This window comes from Schistocerca serialis, chromosome 4 (genome assembly GCF_023864345.2).
Source record: "Schistocerca serialis cubense isolate TAMUIC-IGC-003099 chromosome 4, iqSchSeri2.2, whole genome shotgun sequence".
Taxonomy (NCBI): Eukaryota; Metazoa; Arthropoda; class Insecta; order Orthoptera; family Acrididae; genus Schistocerca; species Schistocerca serialis.
The window spans coordinates 660,925,523-660,938,586 of record NC_064641.1 but is presented as its reverse complement, the minus strand read 5'-3'; the positions used below and the strand labels follow the sequence as shown (position 1 = coordinate 660,938,586).

General features: G+C 43.5%; 1 protein-coding gene across 3 annotated transcripts in view; it reads right to left on the bottom strand.

Moving 5' to 3' along the window:
• LOC126475529 (sialin-like) overlaps nucleotides 1-13,064 on the bottom strand; it is a 93,119-nt gene that overhangs the window by 58,664 nt on the left and 21,391 nt on the right. For all 3 annotated transcript variants that reach the window (XM_050103466.1, XM_050103465.1, XM_050103467.1), the window contains exon 2: nucleotides 615-826. In XM_050103466.1, the coding sequence (XP_049959423.1) occupies nucleotides 615-826 (212 nt within the window). The remainder of the gene's footprint in view (nucleotides 1-614; nucleotides 827-13,064) is intronic.

The following is a 13,064-nucleotide window of genomic DNA, read 5'->3' as shown; positions in this document are numbered from 1 at the left end:
CATGTTTACGAGTTTGAAACAGATGTGAGTGTATGGAGCTTGGGTTACTGTGTGTTGACATTGAACGTCAGCCGTTGCAGGAAGCAGATGGCCTGCAGACGCGGTCTCACGAGCCCCACACTGACGGCTAGCACCATCTATAAGGGCAATTCCGGTTTCATGCCTCTACACCTGGTATATGTGTAGCAGTGAGCAGAAGTGACCAGAGCCTACAAATAAACATCTCGGAAGACTTCTACGGAGCAATACGTCGCGTGATTACCTCGCGCACAGCATGATGCTAAGAATGCGTGTACTCTGGACGCGGCCACACAAAGAACTGCCAGACGCTTCGGAAGCCCCGAGACGACAGAAGAGATGGTACATTTGGTTCAAATGGCTCTGAGCACTATGAGACTCAACTGCTGAGGTCATTAGTCCCCTAGAACTTAGAACTAGTTAAACCTAACTAACCTAAGGACATCACAAACATCCATGCCCGAGGCAGGATTCGAACCTGCGACCGTAGCGGATGGTACATTTCAAAGAGAAAACATTGTACACAAATTAAGTGCAAAACAATGAATATTAGTGTCCGTTGCTGTCCTCGTTTGGCCGAAAGAGCGTTGACTCACTTTGCGTCCGCTGGGGCCCTCGAGCACCTGCTCTCCTGGACAGGCGTCCGGGTCGTGGAAGACGGCGCCACCGTCGACGGCCACTCTCTCCCGCAGCGCCGTCCCGTTCACCATGTCGACGATGGCTACGGAAATGTTGACGCGCGTCGTGTTGCAGATGGCCAGGCCGAGAGTGTTCAGCAGCAGCATCGTGTAGCGCGTCTTCCAGAAGCCTACGGCACATACCGTACGGATTTTAGAATCGTCTCATTTGACTGAAGTGAGGAACTGTTCTGCAGCGTACCTTCAACCTTCTGTCATCGCTTTGGCTTTCGTATAGCCATCTGCAGAACTGAAATCACTGACAATAGTTACTAAATGGTTCAAATGGCTCTGAGCACTATGGGACTCAACTGCTGAGGTCATTAGTCCCCTAGAACTTAGAACTAGTTAAACCTAACTAACCTAAGGACATCACAAACATCCATGCCCGAGGCAGGATTCGAACCTGCGACCGTAGCGGTCTTGCGGTTCCAGACTGCAGCGCCTTTAACCGCGCGGCCACTTCGGCCGGCGACAATAGTTACTTTAGGATATAATCACTAAGGTTAGAAACGTAATTCTCGGCAACGTGTTTCTGGAGACAAGCTCCCATCATCCGGTTGCCTGTGTTAATCACAAACATGCACTTTAAAAACACGCGATGTCCAAAAATTTCTAAAAATAAAAAATATAGAAATAAAGTTCTTCGGACATGAAGTCGTCTTTAAAAAACGACAAGACCAGATTATCTGCTCCACTTATCCATATTACTGCCCATTCACCAAGCCTCCCTTTTGTATAGCGGTAAACACCAGAAGCTGTGATTAGGTGAAAGAGATTCTGCTGTGACTTTTTCGCTGAGAAACCTGCGCCATGATGTATCACATTTCAGGCAGAGATCATGACAAGGACTTTTATCTGTAGAAGCTTTAAAAAAGTCGCTCAAAATGTATAAATACAGTTCAAAAGAGCCTATAATTAAAACGAACAATACGTAAGCAGTTTTGTCAAGACTGGTATAAGTTCCATCAGCTGCTTCACCAGTCACCGGTTAATTCAGTAAATATGTTTACCTCCAACAGCCTGTACTGAGCCACCAGCTGTTCCGTAGCGTTCCAAATATGTTATAAGGATCTTGTTGAGACAACATATCAACGGTTGTCTACGCAAAACTACTCATAATTACGGTACTAACGCTAACCTTCAAAATAATCGAAAAAACCATTAAAGAAAGCATTATCACTATCGCCAGTTTGTACATTAAGGAAACCAATAATTCAGGCGTATTGCCCTACCCAATCCACGTTAATGTTACACCAATGTTACATAACCCAGGATCCCGGGATCCCGCACCCGCTACCAAGACAAACAGCAAAAGTCCCGATACGATAAAACGAAATCAAATGCAAGTTAGTAGAGTGCAGGCTAACCGTATATTGAGATCGCTCTCCCCCCCCCCCCCCCCCCCCCCGACGCAAAACACAAGGCGACTTACAGCATATAGCCACACTTAAAAATGGATCAAATGGCTCTGAGCACTATGGCACTTAACATATATAGTTATCAGTCCCCTAGAACTTAGAACTACTTAAACCTAACTACCCTAAGGACAGCACACAACACCCAGTCATCACGAGGCAGAGAAAATCCCTGACCCCGCTGGGAATCGAACCCGCGAACCCGGGCGCGGGAAACGAGAACGCTACCGCACGACCACGAGCTGCGGACAGCCCACTTAAAACCGGCCGGCGTGGCCGAGCGGTTCTAGGCGCTACAGTCTGGAACCGCGCGACCGCTACGGTCGCAGGTTCGAATCCTGCCTCGGGCATGGATGTGTGTGATGTCCTTAGGTTAGTTAGGTTTAAGTAGTTCTAAGTTCTAGGGGACTGATGACCTTAGAAGTTATGAAATTTTTGATTAAATCAGAATTAATTACCACATCCACATACCGTCATTGAAGGAATTCTTGCACTTTCATTAATAGAATCAGTTTCAAACTATTTAAACACACAATAACAATTGGCCTCTCAGTAACTTGCAAGAATTTATGAAACTACTCATTTAGAATTAGACACGTGTCTCTCAGGCACACTATCACTTCAGATAGAAACATAACAGTAATGTTATAGCAATTCGCAGCAAAATATATCCAGGGAAAATTTTATCCATGTATATCTATAGCAATTGGGCGCCTTAACTCCGTCGTGTGATATAAATACAGTAACCAGGGTGCACTTAGACAAGGACCAGCCAAACTGTTTTCAGTGGCGGTTAACACTGGCAGTAGCAAACTACAAACAGAATGTACCAGCACTCCAGTCCCTAGTAAATGTTAATCATCACATCACATACAGCTCTCACTAGAACCTTGTGTACTAAGCAAGTTGCAATTAACATATCTGAGGACAAACTCAGTAGGAGTAGCAATGGCCGGCCAAGAAATAGAAGTCAACAGCACTCAATCCAGTAGTCGATTCCGGCCACAATTAACAGCACAAGCAAGGCCCTTACCCTCTTGCTTGTTCAACGAAGCCAGCCGCCGCAGATCTCGGTGCCAGGAGACATGCAAGAAGTGAAATACACCAATGGCTTTCCAGAAACATGACTGCTTCCACGCCGGCGATATTTGCTATTGCGCCGTCACCTGGGAAAACAGCCCCTTTTAGATGTGCTCTTACTGCTGCCTTGCACAGGGCTTGTACTGTCTGCCAGACTTCCCAAACGACGTTACCGCTAGGCGTCCCAAAGCAAAATCCTCGTTACTTGCTAGAGCTTATCCCTCGCTCCCCGATCGGCCCAGTAGGTGGCGCCACAGCGCGCTTTGCGCACACCACTGGGAAGATGACCCATACTGGCGGCGAGAATGTCACTGATCGAGCCACACAGCTCACCAGCAACGTGCAGTTTGCAACGCCCTAGCTACAACAAGAGCAGAGATACAGATAAACATTTTTTCTTCAGCCTCTACAATAAAGGACACAGTGTACAATAGGCGTGTTTTGTGGGAGGAGTGTTGGCCTGTTTTAATAACCTGTTCCGAATGGTGGCCAATACATCAATGGCAAGAAATGTTTTGCCAGCTCCTGATGTATAGACTGCCCTGCACAACAGGAATGTTGTACTATTGCAGTATCAGCCTACCTTATGGAACTGCTCTGCAGAAAAGCCTTCATTTCAGGAGCAATAAAATCTGTTTTCATGCCTCTGACTTCTGAGCTGCCTGGCATTAGTATTGATCGGCTTTACTGACCTGTTTTGCAGTGGCCACACATGCAGATGGGTGTGGCTGTGGAAATTTGAGATGGAGCGGAGGAGATGTACTGAGAGAGGGGCAGGAAGGAATCAATAGGGATACAGGGGGCAATATGCGATGCACAGAGAGAGGAGGCAGGACTGGATGGACAGAGAGAGAAGAGGGGATAGAATGGTAACATGGGGGAAGGAAGGGGAGAAGGAAAAGAGGAGGGCTCTTAGCATAGCTCTGTACCACTGTAGTCATTAAATGTGCTATACCTACATGTTAAATAAGTCACAGCTGCAAAATACTAACGCGAATTCTTTACAGACGAATGGAAAAACAGGCAGAAGCTGACCTCTAGGAAGATCGGTTTGGATTCCGTAGAAATATTGGAACACGTGAGGCAATACTGACCCTACGACTTATCTTAGAAGCTAGAGTAAGGAAAGGCAAACCTACGTTTCTAGCATTTGTAGACTTAGAGAAAGCTTTTGACAGTGTTGACTGGAATACTCTCCTTCAAATTCTGAAGGTGGCAGGGGTAAAATACAGGGAGCGAAATGCTATTTGCAATTTGTACAGAACCCAGATGGCAGTTATAAGAGTCGAGGAGCATGAAGGGGAAGCAGTGGTTGGGAAGGGAGTGAGGCAGGGTTGTAGCCTATCCCCGATGTTATTCAATCTGTATATTGAGCAAGCAGAGAAGGAAACAAAAGAAAAATTCAGAGTAGGTATTAAAATCCATGGAGAAGAAATAAAAACTTTGAGGTTCACTGATGACATTGTAATTCTGTCAGAGACAGCAAAGGACTTGGAAGAGCAGTTGAACAGAATGGACAGTGTCATGAAAGGAGGGTATAATATAAACATCAAGAAAAGCATCAAGGTGATGCTGAGGGAATTAGATTAGGAAATGAGACACTAAAAGTAGTAAAGGAGTTTTGCTATTTGGGGAGCAAAATAAGTGATTATGGTCGAAGTAGGGAGGATATAAAATTAAGACTGGCAATAGCAAGGAAAGCGCTTCTGAGGAAGAGAAATTTGTTAACATCGAGTATTGATTTAAGTGTCAGGAAGCCGTTTCTGAAAGTATTTGTATGGAGTGTAGCCATGTATGGAAGTGAAACATGGGCAATAACTAGTTTGGACAAGAAGAGAATAGAAGCTTTCGAAATGTGGTGCTACAGAAGAGTGCTGAAGATTAGATGGGTAGATCATATAACTAATGAGGAGGTATTGAACAGGATTGGGGAGAAGAGAATTTTGTGGCACAACTTGACTAGAAGAAGGGATCGGTTGGTAGAACATGTTCTGAGGCATCAAGGGATCACAAATTTAGTATTGGAGGGCAGCGTGGAGGGTAAAAATCGTAGAGGGAGGCCAAGAGATGAATACACTAAACAGATTCAGAAGGATGTAGGTTGCAGTAATTACTGGGAGATGAAGAAGCTTGCACAGGATAGAGTAGCATGGAGAGCTGCATCAAACCAGTCTCAGGACTGAAGACCACAACAACAACAACCTACATGTTTCTATCCCCATTATACTTATATACAAATTCTGGATCCATTATGTGTGTAGCAATGATGACATAGTACATGATATGGCGTGGCAGCACTGACATGTCCCCATACCAGAGCTGAACCCCCTTCACAAATTCTCAACTGCACCACACATGACTTACATGAGTGCGACATACCAAGATTGGAGCACATGCCAATAGGCCAAGTGCGCCCCTGCGCAGAACTCAGAAAGATGTTATGTGTGCAGGAAAGTTCCGAGGACAAGGAGAAACTGCAGGAATAGGCAGAGCATTTAAGTGTGCCAATGATCACGTTGTCGTAGCTGTGACAGTACGTCTCCCACTCACGAACACATGAGACACCGTTACGCTGTGAGACACGCCAGAGTTACATTCACACCTCTCCATGCTGGCCTATTATTACATACCTCGTGAGACATACGCAGATCAGTCGTTTGTGCGGGTGAAATGTTAGCATCATGTTCATATTGTGGGGAAAAATAATTTCCTGCCGAATCACCTGGCATGTATTATAGGAATGGTCAGGTTAAAGTTGCCACAACCTGACTCACTACAAACTCAACTACTTGCGCTGACACAAGGGGGAATGCTACAGGCAAAACATTTATTATGGCATGAAAATTTAATGCAGCATTCCAGAAAATGTCATTTGATACAACAGTATCACAGTGGGCACAAGCTTCAAGAGCTCTGGGCAGATATATCACTGGGTAGGATCCATGTTGCCACTTCAAGACAATGCGTCACAGTATGTCCTAGGTAACCCAGTCCTCGAAGCAGACAGATGATGGGAGAACAATTCCAGGACACATTGCGAGATCATTATTACAATACAAAAATGCTACATAAACACAACAAACTAATTGCACAATATAATCTGTCTTAGAAAGTACGCCGAGTGATGAGTGCAAATTAGTTATACGATCCGATAAACGAGCGACAGTGGGGCACGAACGCAGTTTGAATCCGCCCCAGTCGCCTGAGATCGCAGTGGTCATATCCACAGATGGCACTAGTGCCTGGGATATCACTCTATGCTGAAGCAACACGGGTGTTACACGCGTATCTGCACTGCACTGATTATATGACGGTCTGCAATAGCCACTCATTTTCCCCCATGAAGACGATGGCTACTATTCCGGCTCCATGCATGTTGACCCGTTGTCTGGTGAGAGCAGGCGAAAGAGGGCGACCGCAATCTAATTTAGTGCGTACCACTTTATGAATCGCAGCGACGTTCCTAACAGTCTATTGAGCTGTTGCCAATTATTGCAACAATTTATGATGGATACAAAAGCAAAAGTTGAGACTGAACATCTCCAGTATATACCCCAGTAGCCAAGACGTTTGCATTTCGAGAACTAAGTACATCTTAAAGACGCACTTGCAGAAGAAGGAAGGATATCTGTGGATAAACATCTACATTCATACTCCGCAAGCCACCGTACTGTGTGTGGCGGAGGGAACCTTGAACCACAACTAGTCATTTTCGATCGTGTCCCACTCGAAAATACGAGGTGCATTCAAGTTCTAAGGCCTCCGATTTTTTTTCTAATTAACTACTCACCCGAAATCGATGAAACTGGCGTTACTTCTCGACGTAATCGCCCTGCAGACGTACACATTTTTCACTACGCTGACGCCATGATTCCATGGCAGCGGCGGAGGCTTCTTTAGGAGTCTGTTTTGACCACTGGAAAATCGCTGAGGCAGTAGCAGCACGGCTGGTGAATGTGCGGCCACAGAGAGTGTCTTTCATTGTTGGAAAAAGCCAAAAGTCACTAGGAGCTAGGTCAGGTGAGTAGGGAGCATGAGGAATCACTTCAAAGTTGTTATCACGAAGAAACTGTTGCGTAACGTTAGCTCGATGTGCGGGTGCATTGCCTTAGTGAAACAGCACACGCGCAGCCCTTCCCCAATGTTTTTGTTGCAGTGAAGGAAGGAATTTGTTCTTCAAAACATTTTCGTAGGATGCACCTGTTACCATAGTGCCCTTTGGAACGCAATGGGTAAGGATTACGCCCTCGCTGTCCCAGAACATGGACACCATCATTTTTTCAGCACTGGCAGTTACCCGAAATTTTTTTGGTGGCAGTGAATCTGTGTGCTTCCATTGAGCTGACTGGCGCTTTGTTTCTGGATTGAAAAATGGCATCCACATCTCATCCATTGTCACAACCGACGAAAATAAAGTCCCATTCATGCTGTCGTTGCGCGTCAACATTGCTTGGCAACATGCCACACAGGCAGCCATGTGGTCGTCCGTCAGCATTCGTGGACCCACCTGGATGACACTTTTCGCATTTTCAGGTCGTCATGCAGGATTGTGTGCACAGAACCCACAGAAATGCCAGCTCTGGAGGCGATCTGTTCAACAGTCATTCGGCGATCCCCCAAAACAATTCTCTCCACTTTCTCGATCATGTCGTCAGACCGGCTTGTGCGAGCCCGAGGTTGTTTCAGTTTCTTGTCACACGATGCTCTGCCTTCATTAAACTGTCACACCCACGAACGAACTTTTGACACATCCATAACTCCATCACCACATCTCTCCATCAACTGTCGATGAATTTCAATTGGTTTCACACCACGTAAATTCAGAAAACGAATGATTGCACACTGTTCAAGTAAGGAAAACGTCGCCATTTTAAGTATTTAAAACAGTTCTCATTCTCGCCGGTGGCGGTAAAATTCCATCTGCCGTACGGTGCTGCCATCTCTGGGACGTATTGACAATGAACGCGGCCTCATTTTAAAACAATGCGCATGTTTCTATCTCTTTCCAGTCTGGAGAAAAAAAATCGGAGGCCTTAGAACTTGAATGCACCTCGTACAGCGAGGGAAAAACGATTCCCTATTGCCTCCGCATGAGCCCTAATTTCTCGTTTCGTCGTTATACTAAAGTGAAATGTATGATGGCACCAGTAGAATCGTTCTGCAGTCGGCTTTAACTGTCGGTTGTCTAAACTTTCCGAGTAGTGTTCCTCGAAAATAAAGTCGCCTTCGCTTCATGGATTCCCATTTCGATCCCCAAAGCACCTCCGCAACATTTGCGAGTTGTTCGAACCTACCAGTAACAAAACTAGCAGCCTGCCACTGAATTGCTTCGTCTTCCTTCAATCCGAACTGGTACGGATCCCAAACACTCGAGCGGTACTCAGAAAAAGGTCAGGTCGCGCTGGCATGCTGTATGCGGATTCCTTTACAGATGAACCACACTTTCCCAAAATTCTCCCAGTAAACTGAAGTCGGCCATTCTCCTTCCCCACCAAAATCCTCACATGAACGTTTCATTTCATATCGTTTTGTAACATTACGCCTAGATATTTAAACAACGTGATTGCGTTAAGCAGAACACTGATAATTATGTATCCAAACATTACTGGTTTGGCCGGCCAGAGTGGCCGTAAGGTTCTAGGTGCTGCAGTCTGGAACCGAGCGACCACTACGGTCGCAGGTTCGAATCCTGCCTCGGGCATAGATGTGTGTGATGTCCTTAGGTTAGTTAGGTTTAATTAGTTCTATGTTCTAGGTGACTGATGACCTCAGAAGTTAAGTCACATATTGCTCAGAGCCATTTGAACCATTACTGGTTTGTTCCTACTCATCCACATCCGCTTACATCTTTCTACATTTAAAGCTAGCTCTCGTTCATCACACCAACTAGAAATTTTGTCTAAGTCATCTTGTGTTCTTCTACAGTCTCTCTGTTTCCACACCTTACCCTACACCAGAGCGTTATCAGCAAAATGTCAAAGATTGCTGCCCCCCCTGTCTGCTAGATTATTTTTGCATACAGAAAATAATAACAATCCTGTCACACTTCGCTGGGACACTCCTGAAAACTCTCTTGTCGCTGATGAACACTCGCCGTCGACGACAACATACTGGGTTCTGTTACTTAAGATGTCTTCCACCCACACCTGAGAACCTATTACATATGTTCGTACCATCGTAAACAGTCTGCTGTGGGGCACCATGTCAAGTGCTTTTCATCAACTGTTCGCAGTATATCATGTGAGCAACGGGCAGCTCACTTTCAGACGATTGACGCCTTCTAAAACCTAGCTGATTCGTGAACATAAGCTTTTCGGTCTCAAGAAAATTTGTTATATTCGAAATGAGAATATGTTCAAGGATAGCGCTGCAAACCGATGTTAGGGATATTGGTCTGTAGATTCTGCTGGTCTGTTTTTCTTACATTTCTTATGTATAGGGGTCACCTGCGCTTGGGAGTTTGCAATGGGTGAGAGATTCGCGTTATATGCAAGCTAAGTAAGTGGCTAATGCCGTAGAGTACTCTTTTTAAAACCGAATTGGGATTCCATTCGGACCTGACGGCTTATGGGTATTCAGCTCTATCAGTTGTTTCTTTCCACCAGGGATGGTTATTACTATGTCTGTTCGATGGTCGTAGGACGCTATGTTTGTACGATTCTCCTGCATGAACGATTTCTTAAATGTAGAATTTGAAACATGGGCTTTCGTTTTGTTATCTTCAACTGCCAAACCAGACCAGTCATCGAGTGGCTGAATGTAATATACCTATTTTACATAGAAGCAGAATTCTCTCGGGTTCTCAGCCATGTCTTTTGCTAGATATGACAGTGGTAGTTGTTTTATGCTTCGCATGTAGATCTTCTCACAGACGCAAGTATCTCTACAACCCTTTGCCTGTTGTCGTTTGCATGAGCAACAGCCTTGCTTCCTCAGCATTTTCCGAACTTTGTTGTTAAACCATGATGGCCTTTTCTGTCCTTAATCCAATTGGGGCACAAAGTTCTTCAGACCACGATTTACAATCTATGTCAACTTTTCCATAATTCTTTCATGTTCATCTTAAGGGGACAGTGTATGTGAAATTCACTGAAATTTTACATTTTCTGTTTTGTACTCTATAATATACTTTGGACTTACCTGGACATTTTGGTATATAATACATTACAATCAGACAATTGTGAGACCTTCAAATAATATTTTGAATGTTGACAAGTGACTGTCAAATTTTGCAGCTACGAATATACTGCCACATTTGAGCAGTCATAGCTTGGGAACTACAGAGTCTAGAAGGCTGTGAACTGCTTTGTTTTGTGCCCACTGCTGCGTCTCAGAAGTTGGCATTACGAATAAACAAATCAGTCCTTTGTTTCTGATACTAGTTTTTGTTGAAAGTTGTGTGATTATCGGCTAGTTTTGTAGTAAGCTAACTTCTGTTGCTTTTTATACGTAAATAAAATGACTAAGCGTTAAAGTAACTTCAAGAAACGCAAATACGCGGGTAACAGATACGTAGGACCGGCATTTTCTTCTGAAGTACTTGAAAACACTTGTGATAGCAGTGAAGGAAACCGCAATAATGTTTCTGAAGTGACCATACTCCCCAGGTTCATCGAGAAGGAAGGTAACTTTAGAAATGAGTAACAGTGGTAAAAGTAATGATATTATGGACAATGTCATTATTTATCTGCAAATCCTTGCACCAGTTCTTTCTGAAACTGTCTCTTGCTGTCTTTGTGGTGGTGAAGTTAAACTTTATGAGGATGTTGGATTCAGAATAGGTGCTGCACCTAAATTAATTATTAAATTTCAGAAGCGCAAAAACGAAAAAGCATTTCATACTTCATCAAAGTGTTCAGGTAATGAACTGTATGAAACTAATGTCAGACTGTTCTATGGCCTTAGATGCATTGGTAAAGGTGCAAGGGCTCGTAATGTTCTCTGCACTGTGTTGAATTTGCCAAAACCACCTTCCAGGTATACGAAATGTGCAGCAGCCATTGGGCACTCTGTAAATTCTGTAACTGAAGATTCAATGGCTGGTGCTACATCAGAAGCTGTTGAACAAAATGAGGGTGACACAGACATCAGCATTGCAGTGGATGGATACTGCCAAAAGCGTGGCTTTAGTTCTAAATATGGTTTTAACATCTGCAATAAGTACTGACACTGGAAAAGTTTTGGATTTTGAAGTTCTCAGTTACTACTGCCAAGGTTGTACAGTGAACCAGAAGAACAGATTACTTCATAAGCAGCAGTGTATAAAAATTATGATGGCACAAGTGGAGGATGGAGGTAAAAGGAACAGTTAACATTTACCAGCGTTCGTAGAAGGACAGGGATGTCAGATACGTGAAATACTTACATGATGGAGAGAGCAAGGCTTTCATTGCGGTACAAAACAGTAAGCCATATGATGTTCCTATACAAAAACTTGAGTGTGTAGGACATCTCAATAAAAGGACAGGAACACGTCTGCATAACCTAAAAACCAAACTAGGTAACACAAAATTGTCTGCTGGCAAGACAATAAAATGTGCTGGAAAACTAATGGACAAGGTAATTGATGAATTACTGGAATATTATGGGAAGGCCATTAGAGATAACTGTGACAGTTTAGAGAAGATGAAAAGAGGTGTGTGGAGCACTTTCTTTCATCGAATATCAACTGATGAAAATGTCATACCTCCACCAAACACTGGGTGTCAATATAGGCAAGCTGAATTTCCTTTCACCCTGCATGAATTTACTCACGAAAACTCTCTTGCTTTGGCAGTAATGAAGGTAATCAAACCTATTTACAGAGATCTGGCAAATCCTGAGCGACTAAAGAAGTGTTTACATGGGAAGACCCAGAATGTGAATGAGTGCTTCAAAAATGTTGTGTGGTACCGTGTGCCTAAAAAGTATTTGTTGGCATTATGATTCTAAAGTTAACAGTGTCTGATGCTGTAATAACTTTTAATAGTGGAAACTATGAAATACTTAAGGTTATGGAGAAGTTAGGGGTAAGATTTGGACAGAACATAGCTAAAGGACTGCGGGAACTGCATGAGCTTCATGTACGTGAAGTAGAGTTAGCTGCTCAGCAAATGACAAAAGAAGCAAGAAAACAAAGGAGGAGGCAAGAAATGGGCTGTTGTGACACTGAAGAAGACATGGACTATGGGCCAGGGCAATTCTAGTGCATAAAAGACGCAGAAATGTAAGTCTGTATAAGAATTTGTAGTAAAAATGTTTTAAACCTCAATATCTCTGAACTACATTTTTTGCAATAAATAACCTGTTTTCTAGATAATTACTGATGGTAGAGACATGAAATTTTCACAGCATGCCAAGTGTGAGATTGAACACATACAGAACTAGAATAATTAATATATCCTGAGTTGTTTTGTTTTTATGTTCATTTATTTACAGAATTCTGTCAAAAAATTGAGTGTTTGGAAAAGAAAGGATAACATGCCCCACAATACAATTTTAGTAATAATTCTAGTTCAGTGTATCTAGAAGGTGCGTTCAATAATTATGGAAAATTGTAAGTTGGTGTCTTAAAAAGTTTGGCATAATGGGTCACAAAATTCGACAATTTAACATTGGCGGTATAGGACATACAATGTCCTCTTAATGGAACCAAATGATGTCAGTTCATAGTCTGAGATCCTAAGAAATGCTTATCCTCACTCTATCAGGAACATCCTTCTAGCATTGTTGACTGATTTATTAACTTTATTACCCTTATTTGCTGTAATGACATTATGATCACTAATTGCCACCTCTATTATGAAGCTGTTGATAAGGTATGGCCTGTTTGTAGCTGCAAGGTCTAAGATATTTCCACTGTGTATGGGCTGCTGAACTAGATGCTCAAGAC